Raw genomic sequence first — 20,274 nt, forward strand, 5'->3', positions numbered from 1 at the left:
AGTGAACCTGAGCAAAGCCAGTCGCATTGACGGCACAGAGGTGTTTAACAGGAGAACACTGACCCGACGGAGCTGATTCGTGAAGAATAGTGTCTGTAACAAACTGTTCATGTAACAGGTTGCTCCTTGGTTCTTTAACCCAACATATCCAGTGTGCTTCTTTGAATCCCAGCTGAAAAACAAAATATGGGACGCACTCACTAAAAAATACTTTTTTACAACATAAAAACCTTTATAATAACAGAACCTAAAATGCAATACTTACGCAACTCCATGTGGTGCGTCTGCCTGAACGTAGACATCAAATGAAATCTTATCATCTTCAATAAACCCCTTTTCAGGATCGGTTACATCCTGCAAAAAAGAACGCACTATTCAACTGACCAAAAAGTGTGCAAACAGAAAATTCTGCTTTGCTTAATATTTTACATAAAACACAACCAATATCATATGAAACAGGAAGATGCTCATTACTACCAGATCCAATCAACCTGCTTGTTTCTTAGATGCGTAATAGTACAATACTTCAATTGTTAAAACAGATGTTTTAATAAGATAACCTGCGATATTCAAGATCAAGCTAGCATTTATGCCTTCGATCCAGCCCAGTGTGCCAGAAACCATGTGCTTGCGAACAGAGGAAACAAAATATCTACTTACGCTCCAAGACATAAAATTGGAGAACCCCCAGTCATTTTCCTTGTGAAAGAAAAGATGACTGATTCTTCGGCTGAAGGACTTTTCATCATCTTTATAATTTATTATCTTCAGCATTGCCTGGGCGTGACATGACCATGACCTGTATTGGGTGGGGAAAAAAAAAAAAACTTACATTCCATCCTGGAGCCAGGCAGAACATTACAGTGATCTTATGCATGAAGCAATGTCTCTTACGTTGAATCAGACTCTGCATTGCACTGCAAGAAAAATCCTACACTCTTCTGATGAGGCCGGTCTGGGTAAAAGCGTGGCATCACCATAATCTTCCATGGTAGGTTTCGCACAAAGCAAGGAGGGCTGAGCACAGATTCACTGAGCCTGCTGAATCGCTCCACAGTGAACCGAAAGGAAGCCTCTGACCGCCAGCTTGTATCTGAGAGGGGAAAAATGGTTAACAAAAAGTGAAATGTAGTCATGGCAGTCAAAGCTGTTTAATGGGTATGCTTTATTTTAGCTTTTATGAATCAAACAAAGTCAGAGGTTTCCTGGGCAGCGCATAGCATGCTTGTGATTTTGAGATGCTGTATGGGGAGCCAGTGTGTGCAGAGAGAAGCTCTACAAAGCTTACAGAGGGACTTTTACACAGTTCTTCATATTTCTAATGATCAGAGCACTGCAGGCTGCGAATCTTGCAATTTCTTCCTTTAATAATGGTACCCCCCCCCATTGCAAAATACACCTTAGTGAGTTTATTTATGTGCTTAAAAATTCACATATAGAGCCAATAGTCATGTTTTTTTGGTTCAAGCAGGTTTTCAAATATCCCATAAGCCAGGACTGAAACTTATTTGCTTTGCACAGATTCTGGTCCATCTAAAATGATACTACAATCTGCAATGGGTCTAAAACAACTTAAAAACTGAAGACTTAACTGCAGCAAAAAAAAAATTATATGCAAAAATCACACATCCTCAACCAGATTAAGCATCTGGGGTACGACGTGTACATTATATACAAAGCTGACAGCGTTAACCAACTTTACTGGGAATAGCAAGACAAGCATTCCCTGTGACAAGCTGGCTGGCTAATCTGCCACTGCGTGTAACTAACATACCCGCTGCCAGAAACTCAGAGCTTAGCTCGAGTAACATAACAACTCTCTTTACCTGGCATGGCTTTCTATGAATGGCAAACCCCCACCTCCCCCCCAAAAAAAACACTTTATAGTGGTGAAGAATTGAACTTATCCAAATCAATAACTCACCTACACACAGGTCATTAAAATCACAGATAAAAAGATCTTACCATCTTCCATGTCTTCCTCTGTGTTGTTGTGTCCGTCAGCTACGGCTACATTCCCGTTAATGACTGGATTTGGAGCGATTCTCGGGGGCTCATCTGCGTCCCCAGCTGGGAGAGGAAGAACAGAAAGATTAATAATAATAATAATAATAATAATAATAATAATAGATCTATGGCATAGGAGTCGCCTGTCATCTTGTGCGTACAGAAGGTCACTAACAAGTTTCATAGACATTGGATAAATTGTTCTCTAGATAACTAAATATAGAGGGGCCGGGATAGTAATAATAATAATAATAATAATAATAATAATAATAATAATAATAGAAAATTAAAAAGTAGACCAATCGGTTACTAACAGCAGATACATCCCTCTCCAATCTCTACACAAAGCAGATGTTTTGGTGTATTTTGGATCAGCATAGAAAATGAAACAATTGCACAATGGTCAACCCACATTATGTACATTAAACTATATCTCAAGCATTAAAAGACTGCCTGCTATTACTGTATTGTGATGAGTAACTGAGTACACACAGGACTGGAAAGGATCAGGGGGCACTGATCAAGACGACAGCAAATACAGACCTGACAACCAGCTTTACTGTGATGCTTCTGTTGCAATCTTAATAAGATTTGAAAAATGAGACCTCACCAAAAAAAAAAAAAAAAAAAAAAAAAAAAAAAAAAAACTCAAAAACCTTTGTTTATTATGTTCCTAGGTTTAAACTGAACAGGTCTTGTGTGCAGGGGGGTGGGTGAATCCCAAACTCCAGCGCTGCCGAAGTCGAGTTTGACTGATCTGGGAGTGATGTTTTTGATTAGCTGTTTAAAGGGATCAAAAGATGGGCCTCTTTCTGAATAAGTGATCCAAAGCCCTAGCTGCCACGGAAAATGAGGGATACAGTAGAAAGCACTTCATACTAGAGCACCCAAACAATGTAACTAAAAGAGTCATGTGTTACAAATGAGCATAAACAGGCTCATAGCATTTACATTAAAACGGACAAGTCTAACCATTTCAGGGAGATTTTTCTAAGCCGTTAAGCCATGGGCAGATGACCATAAGTCTCTGTACATTCAGATTTAACTACAAAACTGTGAAGTGTTTGCATGTAGTTATAAAAGGTCAAATATGTTACACTGTCCATAATTGAGCCACTGGACACCCCCCCAGTGGATCTTGAGGCAAATCACATGGATACCTGAAGATGTCATCACATCGCATACCCCCCCCCCTCCCCCTTAGGAATGAGCCCAGCATGACTTGCATGAAAATGAAACTACAATGTGGGACTCGAATAGGACATTTTATAGAACAGATAGTTACAATATTCTGTGAAGATACGGATATAGCCCCACGCCCCCAAAAAAAGAAACAACTTTGCAAAACAGAGCAAAAACAAAAAGGCTTATTGGAAATGGCAAGCCTCTGCGAGCATTGCCTCTTGATACAATGCGGGATGAAACGCTGGACACGCGGCTTGCACGCAGCCCGGCAGACACGCACAGGCCTCGGCAACAGGCAGCACATTACCAGCGTGCTTCTCTCCGTGCCATTCCGCGAAAACACGGGCTGCAACGCACGGAAAGAACAAAACGGCGCATTACCAAATGCAACACGCCAGTTTAAAGAAAACACAGACTATACCGCAAAAAAAAAATGTACTGAAAATAATTGAAATAAAAAATAAACTGCGGCCTTGTGCGAATCGGAGAGAACCGCAACTAACCGTTTCATATTTTAAAAGGGTATTGTTCTTTTAAAATGGGGTCAGTTGAAGAAAAAAAAAGCCTCCATTTTAAAATGTTTTTTTTTTTTTTTAGACCCGTATCACCTCTCTCCCCTGCAATGCACTGACTGGCCTTATTGGCTCCAGTCATTGGACGGGCATTATTAATATTGTTTATTATTATTATTATTATTCGGCCGACTCGCATCCATCGTTGATCAGTGTTGTGTTTGCAAAAAAGACAACGTTATACCACCCCCCCCCCCTTCCAAAACGTTAATAAAGATAACAAAAACAATGTCAAAAGCCCTAAATATGCCTCGACTTTACATATTTTAACATAAAAAAAACCCAAAAACACCAATCGATTATGCGTTCTGCGTTGTATGATTATCAAAGACCAACCTAACACCCAGATTATACAGACTGTTTACAAAACAAGCATTACAATATATAGATATTCGGGGGGTCGGGGGACGATGGCGTGCTATTGTGTGTGATAAAATCACATTAAAACCAAATACCTTTAAACAACACCACCCTGTAGGTTCAGCAAATCAAAAATATATATAAAATATTCATGCCCACACAAACACCCGCAAAAAGTGTTCTTTTAAACTGCGCAGTGACGGTACTGGTGCTTTCATTTGCAGAGGCAGTATGTCGCGATCAGGTGCACACAGCAGCATGCACGATGCCTTCTACAGTGACACCGTTGTAAACAGCGTCGTTCCTGTTGTCTGTCTGTGCACCGGTGTTTACATCTATTTGGTTGGTTTGTGTTGATTTAATCTGGAGTTAATTAAGACCGCACATCGAAGGTATTTCTGGGATGTCAACATTTTCAATCTCAAGAAGTCGTGGACAACACAGTAACCTCCGCCCCCATCCAGCTCGCAACAATATTATACATGCGGTATGTAAAGCGATACAAAACACTGTTACATGCAAACTACTCGACAACCCATTCCCCCACGCCCACCAAAAACTGCAGGAGTCAAGATGTGCTGTTATTTATTTTTTTTTATTTTTTTAAAGTCACATCTGCTGCGGCCTTTAGCTTTACCTTCCATTTCCATATCCTCGGGCTCGCTGAGCTGCTGCTCCCCGGCTTTCTGCTGCTGCGACTGATGGTGGTTCATGTTGGCGGCGGCGTGATTGTGGCAGTTGCCTTCGTTTCCTACTGTGTTTTCCGGAGAGGGCTGAGTCCGGAGCTGGGGGGTTTGAGGGGGCAGAGGAGGGGCAGGCAGGTCGAGCCTCGGAGGCTGGGCCTGCTCAACAGCGACCTCGGCCTTTCCTGCTGTCAGCGCCGGAGGTTGAGGAGGGGAGGCCAATGGGTGAGCAGGCAGAGAAACGCGGACGTATTTGCTCGCTATTCGCCCAATCTCGGCGAAGTGAAGGGAATACAAGCCGCTGAGGACGAGGGACTTCTAAGGCTGCCTAGACTAGAAGCCCCGCAAAATATTATTACCTCTGGAAACGGGTCAGGAGAGGAGGCGAGTGAAATTCACCTCGCCACAACCCTCCAACCGGAGAGCTGCAGAAATCCGAAATACACAAAAAAAAAAAAAAAAAAAAAAAAAAATCTGTTTTGTGTTTAAGTTCTGAAAAAAAAAAAAATACACACGTTAGCAAATACCAAATTCAAACTCAGTATCTCCTCGCAATTTTTGAAGTCAGTTTGTTTCTCCGATTGCCTCTCTTCTCAGGGAGAGCGAAAAAAAAAAATCTTTCCATTCAAAACCAATTCTAATTTGGAATCGCGATAATTCATGGATTTAAATTAAAATATATCTATATCTATATATCTATTTATATATGTGGATTAGTCTCCTGGAACCCGCAATATTGCGCTCTCTTGTATGTGTGCATGTAGTAAACGCTGTTTAATGTTAAAATGCCTCTATCCGTCGTTGCTATTCTTTGCTCCCGGTCCCGGTCCCGGTCTCTCTTCCCTCTCCGCTTGTGATGTGCAGATTGAGGCACAGCTCAAAATGGCGGCAGCGCTCCTCTCTGAAATGTCACATCCGCATGGAGACCCAAACACAGCGCGGCGCGCCTGTCAAGAGACACGCAACCGGCAGGCAGAGTCCCGCATGGACCCCAGAATTCAGGGGACCGTTATTGTAGCATTACATTTTGAGTTGTTTCATATGAAGTTTAAAGTTTTTAATAATAACCGCGTTAGAGTGCAATGCAATCGGGATAAATAAATTAAGCCCTCCCACCCCGCCAACCGGTAATAGTCCCCAAAACTGTTCTTAAGCGACAGCCTGACACCTTGTTTTGTGGTTTGTTTTGATGGTTGTACAATGAAGCGTATTATTAGTACCAAAATACATACTCGTTACCTCTGCGTTTCTATATGCTTTTCAGGAGGTGGAATTTGGGAAAGATCACCAATTAGTAATATTCCCTAAAGATTTCCCAGGTATCCTCTTGGGCAGAATGCTTGGAGATTAAATGTGGTTAGATTACCCTACAGTGTGATTTGTAAGTAGTTAGCTTAACACGTTTGTTTTGTGAGGAAAAGAAAAGCTTTTTTTTTTTTGTTTTTTTTTTGTTTTCATAATCAGACATTCCAACAATATACACGATTGTTTGCTTTGGCACAATAGGGTGTCCACAATTCTGTATGCTGAGTGTAGCCACATTGTGAGAGTAGGGATAGATAAAGAAGTGAGAGGCAGTTCAGCTGTTGAAGGTCATCTAAATGCTCTTGGATACAGCTTTAATTTGTGTTTCCTAATCTCTCTCTCTCTCTCTCTCTCCCTCTCTCTCTCTCTCTCTCTCTCTCTCTCTCTTAGTCATTTTCTAGGACTGGTCATTCACATATTCTTTCACATTTACTTTGAAGCTGCAATTCATATGAAGGGCTGTTCCATTGTGCTTTTGCTGGTGGTGACGCTACCTGTTTCACTTGCACTGAAGTGTACTCATGCATTTGTCTACTAAACTGAAAGCATATTCATAATCCCTAAAGTAACACATCAAAGCAAAAACAAACAAACAAACAAACAAATCCACAGAGATGTGCGCTGCTTATCCATTCACTATTCACAGAAGTAGAAATAACCTTCATGGACAAGATACACAACTTATTATTATTATTATTATTATTATTATTAATACTGTATTATCATCCTCTTCTTTTAATTAGCATTTTGTTTTTTATTTTTGAAAATAAAACACAACTCCTGCTTTTTTCAGTTCTGCTCATTGGCTGAGCTGTCACTGCACACATCAATACTGAAAGACAGACAGTAAGACCGCACTGCTGTGCAGTTTGCATGCTGTGCTCCCAGAACAACAGCCTGCTGTTTCAGTGTAACACACACAGTGAATGGGAGAAGCCTGTCACTCTCAATGAAACTTCCCAAGCTGTTTCTTCTTTTCCAAGCTCTTCTTCTCTTCTTCTGGGTAACAGGATGAGCAAGCCCGGCCTGTCCCATAGAAAGTATACTTTAATAAAGGTTATTAGGTCAATTTAGACATTGTATTGCACTACACTGTACACAATTGATTGCAACACAGGGAAACAGTATATGTTATTTCAATGTGTTATTATTATTTCATTTAACCCCAGACACACACACACACACACACACACACACACACACTGTGTGGCTCATTGTGGCACATTCGCCAATGTGGAAAACAAACAGACAAACAGAAGGCTTTGGCCATACTCTTGTACGAGGAACAGCATGTCTGCAGCATTGTCCCATGTGAGAGGCAAGCTGGGAGACTGCAAGGGCAAGCAGAGGTCAGGACAACAGAGGTCAGGAGAGAAGATCACAAAGCTAGACTCATCTGATCAGTACCAGAGGGAGAAGGAGAGAGAAAGAGGGAGAGAGGAAGAAAGAGGGACAGAGAGGGAGGGTGAGAGAGGGAGAGGCAGGGAGGGGCACAGAGAAGCAAAGAGGGAGGGAGGGAGAGAGAAGGGGAGAATCCTCTGCATTAGTGTCTCAGCCAGTATTAGTGCTGAACTCTACAGTATCCATTCTCATTGCAAATCCTGACTCCGGTAAATGAACAGTGAAACTAAATAGTGGATAAAACCCCCTCTCTGGATTGCACTGTGGTGTGATATCCACACTGCAGCATGCTGTCCCAGCTGCAGGGTGTGATGCAGGAGAGGCACCGTCCCTGCCCCAGCCTGCCCTCCTCCTCACTGGGAGACTGCACACTGTGCTTCTGAGCAGCCTCAATCTGTTACACTGGAAACGGCCGACTTTACAGCGCACTGGGAAGGAACATGGTCCAGCAAGGGTCCCGTTTCAGACAGCAATAAAATGGCAAGGTTGTAAAACTTGCGAGGGACCACACGGTTGCAGGACGGAGCTGTGAAGTTGTTGTTGTTTAAGGGTGGTTACTTGCTTGTTTCGTGTTGTTAAAATAAGTGTGTTTCGTTCCTGTTGAGACGTGTTTTTTGAAACAGGGCGCTTATCACAGGTGGTGATTGGGGAATACAGCTCAGTCAGTGAACAGGTCCAGTGGTGAGCATCTTGAATGCATTTAAACACAGTCATGGTATAACAGAGAGAGCAGCAAGCAGGGAAGCAAGCAAGCAAGCAAGCAGGCAGTCAGGGAAGCAAACAGGCAGGCAGGCAGGCAGGCAACAGGCATGGAGGGCAGGCAAGCAAGCAACAGGCAGGCAGGCAGGCAACAGCCATGGGGGGCAGGCAAGCAAGCAACAGGCAGGCAGGCAGGCAGGCAGGCAGGCAGGGCAGGTGTCCGTCCGGTCGCAGGCCGTCCGTCATGGCAGGTTCAATTCCCAGGCAAGCAAGCAACAGGCAGGCAGGCAGACAGGCAGGCAGGCAGGCAGGCAGGCAGGTAGGTAGGCAGGCAGGCAGGCAAGCAAGCAAGCAGCATTCTGTGGAATGATAAAAGCACAGACCTCCTCTGAGTCACTCACCCGGCCTACTGCAGTGACTCTCTGGCTGGATCTTTGTCATTGCAACTGGATGGAGTGTGCACAGATTTTACATGCAGGTTGAGTGCAAAGTTTTCAGTAACACGAACAGGTGCCAAACCCTCCGCCCACAAGCAAGATGGCATTGCACTTCATACTTCACTTCAGCACTGAAAGACAGACAGTATAACTGCAGTGCTGTGCAGTACATATACCATGCATCCAGCCAACTGTTTCAGTCTGACCCTGTGGGATCACCAGCTATTTACTCCAAATCATAATTTAACACAATTTCTTTCAAAAAGGAAAAAAATATATATAATAAAAGAACTAAACCAGAAAAGAACATCTGTTTCATTTAGGGGCGTGTAAGCGGTCTGAACTTGTTTCGAATTAGGTTTTAGGATTGTGTAAAACAGAGCAGAACACAGCCAGGCACCGGGGAATGATCTGAGAAATCCTTGGCTTGACACAGAAATATATCAATTGGCTTTGCTAGGCTATTGGCATGGTACACCACTGCAAACTTGTATTACATGTTAGGTTAGGGATTTGAAATCTGCATGTTTAGTATTGATCATGTTGCAGTTATATGCATATGCGCTACATGTGATTGTATGTAACCTGAAAGAACACATGAATGAATTCTGTCATCGCAGCATTCTCCCTAAGCTCTGCTAACACCGGGTCAGCAAGCGGCGATTCCCTTTCGTGGGACACCACTCCCTCTGGTGGTGGAGAAGGGGAGTGTAAGGATTTATTTGCCTTTGTACGTCCATAATATTTAACTGTAAAAGCAAAGAAAAAAAAAAGTGTTTGGTGTCCGAGGTCACTATGGGTAGATATCTGAAAGATAATCTCACAGTCAGAAAAGATGCAAGGGTCACATACATACAGTACCAGTCAAAAGTTTGAGAACACCTGCCTGATACCAGGTTTTTCATGATTATCTATGCTTTTAACTGTATAAGCTTGTCTAGAAACACTTAATATTTAATTATATGATACATGTACTTATATAAGCTGATAATCATAAGTGAATTGCATTAAAAAAATATATTTTTAAATGAAAATGTAAATCTTGTCATTTTCAATGAAATGGTTACCCAAAGCAAGGGGATTTCAGTCTAAAGCCCAAGTCAGTTAAAAGTCTGAAATGTGTATAACACGGTGTTAGAACACTGGCCTAAGTATAAAAGTGTCTTTGTTAGATGTTCTCCCAGTTAATTAGCATGTTACCTAATTAACCTTTTCTCACCAATTATTGTTAACAGGTGAGGGTCCCTGATTACTATAAATATAGGTAGCATAGGCACAGGTTTGTCATTCCTGAATGTAAGGGAGCAGAAAATGGCAAAATACGCTCAGTTAAGCAAAGAAAAAAGACAGTCTGTAATCACTTCAAGAAATGAAGGTCAATCTTTAAGACAAATCGCAAGAACTTTGCAAGTGCCTGTAACTGCTGTGGCCAAGACCATCAAACAATTTGAAGAAACTGGCACTCATGAGGACCGAACAAGGTCAGGCAGGCCTGGGGTGACCTCAGAATCAGAGAACAAGTTCATTCGAGTCACACGTCTGCGAAACCGACGATTAACTGCCCCTGAAATACAAGCTCAGCTAAATGCTACTAGAAGTACAGATGTTTCAACATCAACTATTCAGAAGAGATTGTATGAAGGTGGCCTAACTGGAAGAATTGCTGCAAAGAAACCAGTGCAGAATAAGAGGAAGAGACTTGCCTGGGCCAAACAACACAGAAACTGGGCGTTTGAGGAGTGGAAGTTGGTCTTATGGACCGATGAGTCAAAATTTGAAATATTTGGGTCCAACCGCCGAGTATTTGTAAGACGCAGAGAGGGTGAGCGCATGAGTTCTGCATGTGTGGTTCCCACTGTCAAGCATGGAGGAGGCAGTGTCATGGTCTGGGGTTGCTTTGCTGGTGACAGAGTTGGTGATCTTTACCAAGTCCATGGCAAGCGCAACCAGCATGGCTGTCACAGCATACTTCAGAGGCATGCCATTCCATCAGGATTACTGCTAGTTGGGCAGTCCTTCATTCTTCAGAAGATAATGACCTGAAACACACCTCAAAGTTGTGCAAGAACTATCTGGCGAAGAAGGAAAGTGAAGGACAACTCAATCTAATGACCTGGCCTGCCAATATGACACAAAAATAAGACAGGTGTGTACAATGGATTCACCTTAACACTGCAGAAGCTGGCAGTCGATGTTTGTTTTGTGATGTGTTGCTTTCTTAAACCAGCTATAAGGACAGCTGTACCACACGTCCTGTGCATGCAAGCAGCAACACAGAGCACCAGCTCTAGGGTATGTTTGTGTTCCCTGCACGGTCACGGTGCAGCTGGGCGTGGTCTCTGGCTGCTATCAGTATGACGACAGCGCTGTCGCTTTTTTTTTTTCCACGGGGGGAGGGGGGGGACTCTAACAGCGCCGAGTCTGCGCAGTCTGCCCCGCTGTGCCAACCCTCCCCCCGAGTCTGCCAAACTGCCTTCGTCTTCTCCTGTTGTGACGTTTTTTGACAAATGCTTCCACCCCGCCAATCGAATCTCGGATGGGAATTCAAAAGCCGGAGCAAGGGGCCCCCTGCGACCAATGAAAAGCTCGCCCTTGGGCCGGGGGGCGGGGGTTTGGAAGCCAGCGGGCTGGCTTGTGTGAGTGTCTGCATCATAGCGTCAGGCCGGCGGTGTGAGTGGCTCACTTTGCTTCGAGTCCTCGGAGGAAGCTGGCGGCCGAGCCTGTGTGTCTCTCTGTGTGTCAAACAAAAGACATCAATGAGCCCGACTGTTAGTTCACATCAAGCCAGATTCCCCACAAGAAAATAAACCGAAGACACCGCCGCGCTCGGTAATGGAGGAGAAGAAGAAGGAGAAGGAGGAGGGGGAGTCGGAGATCCAGGAGCACGGCCCCGAGCACTGGTTCTCGAAATGGGAGCGGCAGTGCCTGGCCGAGGCCGAGCAGGAGGAGCCGAGCGAGGAAGAGGCCGAGGGGGGCCCGCAGAAACTGTGGCACCTCTTCCAGAACTCCGCTACCGCCGTGGCGCAGCTCTACAAAGGTCCGGCGACCGCGATGGGCAGACACGTTACAGTTTATCTTGTTATTGTTATCATCAACACACATTTTTATATATGCCAACCACCTCGAATTGAAACGAGAGTAGGGGGAAAAAAAAAAAAAAAAGCTGTTGACTTTGATTGTAAACAATTGTTATTTCGGGTTTATCGCAGGAAATCTGTCACCGGGGGGTTGGGGTGGTGAATTAATTAATTAAGTTTTGTAATAATCTGGACAGACCTTAATATAAACAGGACAGCAAAACAAAATGGCGAAGGAAACAACAATCGCAGCCTGGATAGTTTGGCTTGAATCCGACACCAAACGAAGCTGCCGCGTTTAGAGACGCTTTTAATTTCGAGAGTTTAGCCAAAGCAGATAAGATGCGTACGAGGTACACGTTTGTAATATGAAGTGTTATTATTATTATTATTATTATTATTTTGTAATCTAGAAAGAGAAAAAGAACAAAATGGCGAAGTCCTGGGAGGAGTTCCCAAGATAAAAATAACTTGGATATTTTCTTGCTGAATCTTTTGGTTTTTTTTTCCTGGCCGTGGATATTCTTCTTGTGGAAAACGCATACAGCGTCTCAAGATTTATAAAAGAAACCTGTGATTGGAGTCTAAAGTTTATTTTTTTTAAATGACTTGATTAAAATAAGAGGCGAAACAAAATGGCGAAGTAGCCAAAGACACTTCGGCGAGATCCGATAGATCCCAGATAGTAAATGTTTCTGTTTTTTAAGTAATTGTATATGAAAGTCAACATGCAGTTGGTTTATAACACTGTTAAGACCTCGGTGCTTGTTGTTTAAAATGTCACCGAGTAAATACAAGGTCTCGGGCAAAACAAAATGGCGAAGGGAAGCTCCCCTGTAAACACTGAACAGCTGTCAACATAGGTTTAAAAAACAAACAAACAAATAAAAATGAAATAAACACAGCTTATGGAAAATGTGAAGTATAAACGCCCAAACACTAACCGGTTATTAAGAAGCCCTTTTTTTTCCACCTTCGTTTATTAAGAATAGAGAGAAGCGTAGACAAAATGGCGAAATCAAATACGGCTGTGTTGAGTTAAGACTTGCTTAGTGAATCTTGACTTTTATTTATTTATTTATTTATTTATTTATTATTATTATTAACTTGTCCACTTGTAACTCCCCACCCCCCAGACCGTGTGTGTCAGCAGCAAGGAGGACTCTCTCTCTGGGTACCTTTTCAGAATGCAGCAACAGCTGTCACTAATCTCTACAAAGGTACATTCATTTTCATATTTAGTCTGTGTAATATATATATATGTATAATGTGTGTGTGAAAAAAACGGTTTTGCTATTTTTCACAGTCTCCTCCTTGGCTGTAGTTTTAATTGAAATGAGTTCTCGGTGTGCGAAGTTGTGTAAACTGCTGATTCTTGTGGTATAGTAAGTGCATAGCCAGCACATGACAACCTAGAATGGAAGACAAGCTGTTTAAACACTAGAACCACAAGCGCTGTGCAGTGGGTTATTGGCCCTGGTCTGTGCTGCTGGAAAGCAGTGTCTTGATGAGCGATCGAAATTGCAGGACAATGGACTAGTGGAAAACACAGTGGAGTATCGCTACATTCGATTACTTGACATTTTTGTGTTTCATGGTAACTTGATTTACATGTGCTACGTTTGGCCCCACCACAGTGAAAACTCCAACATTCACATTACTGCAGGTTTCATTTCCTCTTAACTATACTGGTCACAAGTTTAAATATGACTGGATACATCATGAAATCATAACTAATAGTGACATGTTCTTTGGTAAATGTTTGAGTTTAAAATGGAGGTTTCACAGAGCCGCATGACCCCCCCTCCGTGTTTGTAAACACTTGGTTTAGAATGAACTATGTGGTTGGTTATTAACTGTGTATTTTTGCTCTCAGAAAGCGTGGACGCACACCAGAGAAGCTATGACCTGGGAATTCAGATCGGCTATCAGCGGCGCAATAAGGATGTGTTGGCTTGGGTTAAAAAGCGCCGGAGAACAATACGAAGAGAGGACTTGATCAGCTTCCTCTGTGGAAAAGCACCCCCACCAAGGACTTCTAGAGCACCTCCGAGACTGACTGTAGTGTCACCTTCAACAGAGACAAGCTCATCTGTAGAGACTGACTTGCAGCCCTTCCGAGAAGCCATAGCTTTGCATGGTAAATTCCAACCGTTTTCACTCTCTGCAAATGCATCCAACTAAAACAGTCTTAAATTGGTGTGAAAAAAAAATCCCCTTTTGGCTATCGGTTTGTTTGGATTAGAAGAGCCCCCCATTGCACACGATGTGGAAATGTGTTAGTGCATGGATAGAACAAGCAGGGGATTTAGATTTATACGTTTTGCTATCTTTAGAAACAGTGTTTGTGGCCCAGACCTGCTTTCTATGATCTTCCAGCTGGTTAAAAAGCAGCTTTACAAATGTGTAGCGGTTATGTCTGTACCCTGTTGCTGTCATACACACATGCTACAGTTGTGTGGAATGCATGGAGTTTTTTTTTTTTTTTTTTTTTTTTTTTTATGAACACTGCATTGCAAAATACCTGCCCCTTTGTTAAACCTTCCAGAAATAAAATGCTGGGAACACAGTTTTCAGCAAAGTGGCCGCTACCATTTCATCAAGTAGTTTTCATTTGGAAAAGGTGGCAGAGCTCTTGTTGTCTAGAAATGTTAATATCCAGAAAGTTTGCCTTTTGCGTTTATCCCTAGTTGCTCAATGTAAAACTACTGGTTCTTTTGGTGCCACTTCACAATGACCGTTCTCCTGCAGCTTCTGATGGACGGCATCCTTACTATAGTTAGCATAGGAATGTCCCTACAGCCACTTCATCAACGCTGTGTGCCAAACTCCTTCCTTCACCTTTATTTTTTCCCATTTACATTTTGGTTAAGGGAGTTTATAAAGAACGCCCTGTAAATGGAGCCATTGGGTCTTCCAGGCACTGTGATCTGCATCTAAGGATTAATGTTGAGCTGTGTTTGAAAATGTGTAGAAAGCTGCTCAGTTTTTAATGCAATTTTCAAAAAACAAAAATGCAACTACATCCAACTTATGCTTTGGTAAAAGGGGGAGAACAAGCTTAATGTGGCTGTAAACCCAGCACCGTGCTTGTTTTTGGAGAGGTGTGTGTTGTATGTATGTATTTATTTATTTATTTATTTATTATTTACTTGCTTCTAAAGTCAAAACACTTGATTTATTAAAGCCCTGGAGGGTGCCAGTGTGACTTGGGTCCATGGTGATTGGGGTAGTGTCAGACCTTCATTTTGATTTGAGTTGAGAAAAAACAAGACTGATTCCACCAAGAGGAGCGGTTTTGTTTGACACAATCGTTTTCTTTTTTTTTTTTTCTTTGTGTGTGTAACTGAGACTTGGACTTCTCGTTATTCTTGGAAGCCAGCCTCCTGGGGCTGCCCAGATATCCCTGGCCCTGAGGGTATGGAGGAGGCTGGTGTCTGTACAGAGATCCCTGGCCCTGAGGGTGTGGAGGAGGCTGGTGTCTGTACAGATATCCCTGGCCCTGAGGGTATGGAGGAGGCTGGTGTCTGTACAGATATCCCTGGCCCTGAGGGTGTGGAGGAGGCTGGTGTCTGTACAGATGTACTGGAGAACTGCAACTGTGATGGATCTTTTAGCACACCCAAGGGTTATTGTGTGGAGGCTGTTTGCACTACTGTATTGGTAATAAAAAAAAAAAAAAAAAAAAAAAAAAACTATTTTTTTGTCTTGTTTAGGTCTCAGTGGTGCAATGGCCAGCATCAGCGTTCGCTCCAGCACTCCCGGGTCCCCGACCCATGTGAGCGGGGTGTCCAACCCCAGCCGCAGGAGGAACGGGCTTCACGATGTGGACTTGAACACTTTCATATCAGAAGAAATGGCACTCCACTTAGACAATGGTGGCACTAGGAAGCGGACCTCGGCCCAGTGTGACGTCATCACAGACTCCCCAACTCATAAACGCAATCGAATGATCTGAACTCGATTCGTTAATTAGAAAAAAAAAAAAAAAATGCACCGTGCCGCTTAAAAGCCACTTAACCCTCAACACTTCATTGCAAGGAAATGGGGCCATCGGAACCTCTTTTTTTTTTTTTTTTTTTTTTTTTTTTAACCGTACCCCCCCAATCGCATTAAACGGGTGAATTCAATAATGATTGCCATAAAGGAAAATTTACCATCGCATAGATGCCTCTCGTAGTAATGGTTTTCTGTTTTCCACTCTCGACAGAGGACATCAGTTGTTCGTTTAGTACTTGGCAAGATCATCGGAGGCTGAAGTGACCTTTCTTGTATCCTGTATAACCCTGACATTGCCTTTATTTGTTGATCTACTGTGTTGAGTGTTTGCTTCAACAGTATTGCCAGGTAATGGCTGAAGTTCCCTTTTTCAACATGGTACATTGTCCAGTCTGCAGCCTTCCACAGGTTTGTTTTTCTTTCTTGGCAACACGGTTCTTTCGACACAGTTGGCTTTTCTACAGTGCCAGCTTGTAAGTTGTAAGGGTTTTGGACTTTGAGTTGGTCTGAAGCAGCTGCTGATTCAGGGGATTGTGTGGAATTGTGAAGAGATGCGATGATGGTCATGCAAATAATACTTCGTACAATGCAGAATCAATACAATAATCTCTTGGATTCACTTGTGTGTTTTTAGTGCTCCAAAGTAACAATATGATCAGATGTTATTCTCTCTCTCCCCTGTAATGTTAGAATCCTTAACTTTTGTCAGTAGTTTGTTAATATCTAATGTATATACTTAACATTTAGGTGCTGGTATAATACATGGGGTACATATTGTATAAAAAAATAAAATAAAAATGCAAACCATCAAATAGTTGGTATTAAAGTGTATAGTATTGATTCTTGCATTAAAGAAACCAAGCTTTTAACTTTGGGTGGCTTCAAATGTGCTTTAAAACCGGCAATGCGTTTCCCAGCAAAAGCAATCTTGCACAACAATGGAGAAGGACAAATAAGGCTCTCAGAGCCCCAAAAGGGCTTCCTGTCACTGTACAGAAGTGAATGCGCACAGCAGTTGCATGATATTCAGAGCCGATGTGAAATAAGAACTAGCGGCACAGTCTCGTTTTTGTGCGAGGTTGATTTCCTAATGCGCACACCGGCATGCTTTCAGAAAGGTTTGCATCTGTCTCTTCAGCACCTTCTGTGTTAAGCAGGGGGAATTTTGATGACCACATTTTTTTTTTTTTTTACAGAGTTCAATGAATGTGCTCCTGATTTATACCTGCTGTATTAATACATGTACTTTAATGGAGCACTAATCCTTGCCAGTGTAATAGTCTAAACTATTTGTGTTGCTATGACCTGCAATGTCTCTGGTTTGCCATCTATTTGTATGGTATGCAGTGCGGCTCCAGAACTCTTAATATGGTAACCAGTGTGCCGACCTACGCGGGATGAGTAGGTCGCATTGTGAAAACAGCAAACTGTTTACATCAATTAGATATTTTACAATTTATCTTTTAAATATAATCTGTTGCATTTAAAAAAAAAAAATCATACTGCGTAGTATTCCATCAATGTATATACTGTATGGGTTTGTTTTTAACTATTTATAAAAATGACTGTTTTATAATATGCAAAGTAAACTTATGCCCTTCAAGAATTAACTCATGCATCTCATTGAAGTTTTTAGAAAGCTATTTCATATAATGTGTGTATAAATGTAACCCTATGTGGTGAGGTAGTTTGGGTTGGTTATATCCAGCAGAAGCCATGCTGCCTCTAATACATACAAGCTTTCACAGATGGGTGTAACATTTTGCTCCGTTGATTTAAGTTTGGTTTTCTCGATTTTCAGAAGAACTTGCACACAGTTCCTGTGTAGTTTAGTGTGTGATTAGATACGTAAGTTGGGTATTTGTTTTGAAGAAAACGTTCAGGAGTTTTATAATTTGCCAGTGCTGGTTCATGCAATGCGTCGGTAATACTGAATCAGTGGGATATTTAAAGCCGTTTCTGTTTAAAAGCCCCACTTTGTTGTAAAGTATGTTTTTGGACTGTGCTGTGGAAAGCTTCACCTCCTGTTTCTCTTCATGTTAATAGCAGTTCCCCCGTGAGTCCACTTCCCTTGGGTGCTGGAGACGAAGCTGCTATTCCCAACCCCATTGTCTAGTTGAACAAAGTACTCGCGCACACACACGACTTGTTGCTGAAAATAGAAAGCAATCTAATTTAGCATCTCCACAGGGATATCAATTCTGAATACGTGCCCTGAAGATCACGCTCAACACATTTCCATTGTCACAATTACCTGTGTATAATTTTTAATATACCAATTAACTTTAGTACATTAAAGTTGAGATCACTTGATCTATGTAAAAAATATCTAATGCTACACTAATATTTGTTACAAGTCACAGGCCTTGGTAGCTCAAATGTTCCACTATATGAATCATCATGGGTGGGGGAATAGGTACCAAGCACTGATGTGCCTGCATAGTGGAATGCCATTTCATTAATCCCAGGGTATGATGTGTCAAAGTTGGGGATTCTTTGCCATGCTTCGGTACTCTTCTTGTATTAAAGAACACTGGACCACTGGTGTTCTGCAAACAGAATGGCACTTGTGTATTTATTTATTCAAAATAAACAAACAAAAGCTTACTCCTTCCAGGAGTGCTGAACTAAACTTTGCAAGTCATTTAATTATAAATTGGATGGCTAAGGTGTTTACCAGCAACAAACACATGTATTACACAGTCTCTGTACAGCCTCAGCCTTGACCTCAACACTGACCAGCCAGTGTGGCCTGCTTAAACACCTGCCTGCCACTTGCGTGAACTGTCACCTTGTTAGCCGAAGAACTGTTTTTATTTGTAGACTCTGCAAGTTGTTAAAATGCTTTCAAGATTTGTGTTAATAAAGCAGCCTTTGGGAAACGTTCGGTTTCAGCCCCTGATCTGACAACATCTGAAAATGTGTTGTTTTTTAAAATAAATGTGACTTGTGCAAATTGTTCTTGTACAGTATAACGCTACTGCGTGAGTCCTTTATAAAGACGGGACACGTTTCAGGAACTTTCTAATGTGTTAGTAAATTGGTGTTAGTAAACAAAACTTTTTTTCTTTCATCAACTTTCCAATGTTGTTAGTTTGTAACATTATTGAACTAGGAAGAATGACTAGGGGATTACAGTGGATTCAGAGTTGATCAGCAAGCAAGGGCTATTAGCAAGAGAGGTGTGGAAGGAAAGCTCCCCATGACAGTCTAACTGAGTTTGCAGGACATGGCAGGGATGGAAATAAGACTCCTACTGCATAGCAGTTTCATCCTTCTACTTTTAATATGTGCTTGATTAGGAATCTTATTTCCATTCATGTTGTGTGAAAAATCCATCGTCTGACTTGTCAAAGTGTCCTGTTAGGGCCAGCTAATCTGGTGTTGTTTAACCCAGCCCTCTAGCAGGAGCCATTGATAACAGTTCAGTGAAGAAGGTGCCGTGGTCTTTCCTGTGCTTCTGTGTAGAACCAGTGCATTTACAAACTTCCCAGCATGCTGATCATGTAGGTATGTGAATTGGGTATGAGACTCCTTGTTTACCAGGACAGTCAGTATGGCATAGAACCACAGCAAGAACTATAATAAAGAAAGCATGAATACATATACAGGAAAAGCATAGCCCTGTAGTTATAGACAGTACTGCATTGCAGGCACAATGGCACCTTCTGCTGGAGAAATGTATGCTACACACAGATCTGCTTGAACCGGGTAATGACTGAGATAGGCACACTAGCTCGTCAGGGTGATAAAGTATATGGATGTGTTTTTTTTTTTTTTTTTTTTTAAGTACAGGTAGAAACCAAAGACTGAAGGATGGAAAGTGACAGCCACTACTCCCTCCTGGTAAGAATGTGTTCAGTATTATTCTTTTGGAGCAGATGTCATATTGTGAGATTATTGGGACAGATACATCAAAGCAGAATGACTGGGGTTGGTATCACTCTGACACCTTACTGATTAAATATTATGGAATCCCTGCAAAGTCTTATCCAGAGCGATTCATAAATGTTACAAAATATCACGGTACAAAATACCGCATTATAGAGCGTGAAGGTACACAGCCCTGGAGGACAGCAGGGGAGGGAAAGAAAGAAAGACATACTTGAGGCTCTGCTTCTGAAGCCATGGTCTTTCAAGCCAGGCACCCTCATCTGCTTTGGTAAATGCAAAGCATAGCAATTACTGTGCAAAATGACTGTGATAAACATTACAAGGGAAGTCTCCCCATTAGCGTACATGCCGGCATGCAAGATAACAATTCTTCCAGAGGCGCGAGCTTCAGTACTCTTCATATAGTAGGAGAAATAGGGGGGGTCATATTGTGTTTGTCCTGTTGGTAGGGTTAAAGACAGCAATCCTGATGAACTGTAAGATAAACACTGCACTACTCTTTCAATAATTCATCTTGCCATCCTCACAGCTCCACACAGCTTCCTTCAGGGGCTTGTTCTGTATGCTGAAGAATTGCAAACAAATAAGTAATATGCCAGATAGCTGCAGTTCTTGACGCTGATGCTCAGCTCTGTTTGCAAACATGAAGAAGCAG

At 42.2% G+C, this 20,274-nt stretch overlaps 2 protein-coding genes across 3 annotated transcripts in view; one reads left to right on the forward strand and one right to left on the reverse strand.

Moving 5' to 3' along the window:
* The window catches only part of LOC121300501 (ubiquitin carboxyl-terminal hydrolase 7-like), a 7,314-nt gene extending 1,405 nt beyond the window's left edge, over positions 1 to 5,909 (reverse strand). The window contains exons 1-6 of the mRNA XM_041229071.1: positions 4,762 to 5,909; positions 1,966 to 2,070; positions 895 to 1,093; positions 661 to 799; positions 266 to 354; positions 37 to 172 (exon numbers count right to left, since the gene is read on the reverse strand). Coding sequence (XP_041085005.1) covers positions 37 to 172; positions 266 to 354; positions 661 to 799; positions 895 to 1,093; positions 1,966 to 2,070; positions 4,762 to 4,837 — 744 coding nt within the window. The 5' untranslated portion in view covers positions 4,838 to 5,909. The remainder of the gene's footprint in view (positions 1 to 36; positions 173 to 265; positions 355 to 660; positions 800 to 894; positions 1,094 to 1,965; positions 2,071 to 4,761) is intronic.
* Positions 5,910 to 11,291: 5,382 nt separating this feature from the next.
* Positions 11,292 to 18,632, forward strand: LOC121300662 (UPF0472 protein C16orf72 homolog). 2 transcript variants are annotated; one of them, XM_041229310.1, is made up of 4 exons: positions 11,292 to 11,686; positions 12,863 to 12,946; positions 13,603 to 13,866; positions 15,443 to 18,632. In XM_041229310.1, exons 1-4 carry the CDS (start codon positions 11,482 to 11,484, stop codon positions 15,682 to 15,684), a joined length of 795 nt encoding a protein of 264 aa, XP_041085244.1. In that variant the 5' UTR covers positions 11,292 to 11,481; the 3' UTR covers positions 15,685 to 18,632. The 2 variants fall into 2 exon arrangements, with proteins under 2 accessions (XP_041085244.1, XP_041085246.1); XM_041229312.1 differs by lacking the exon at positions 12,863 to 12,946.
* The last annotated feature ends 1,642 nt before the right edge of the window (positions 18,633 to 20,274 follow it).

Source organism: Polyodon spathula, chromosome 26 (genome assembly GCF_017654505.1).
Source record: "Polyodon spathula isolate WHYD16114869_AA chromosome 26, ASM1765450v1, whole genome shotgun sequence".
NCBI classification, from domain to species: domain Eukaryota; kingdom Metazoa; phylum Chordata; class Actinopteri; order Acipenseriformes; family Polyodontidae; genus Polyodon; species Polyodon spathula.

Coding starts and splice junctions, on each gene's coding strand:
- LOC121300662 (XM_041229310.1), top strand. CDS start 11,482: ATGGAGGAGAAGAAGAAGGAGAAGGAGGAGGGGGAGTCGGAGATCCAG. Junction 12,947..13,602: donor TGTCACTAATCTCTACAAAG/GTACATTCATTT, acceptor TTTTGCTCTCAG/AAAGCGTGGACGCACACCAG. Junction 13,867..15,442: donor AGAAGCCATAGCTTTGCATG/GTAAATTCCAAC, acceptor TGTCTTGTTTAG/GTCTCAGTGGTGCAATGGCC.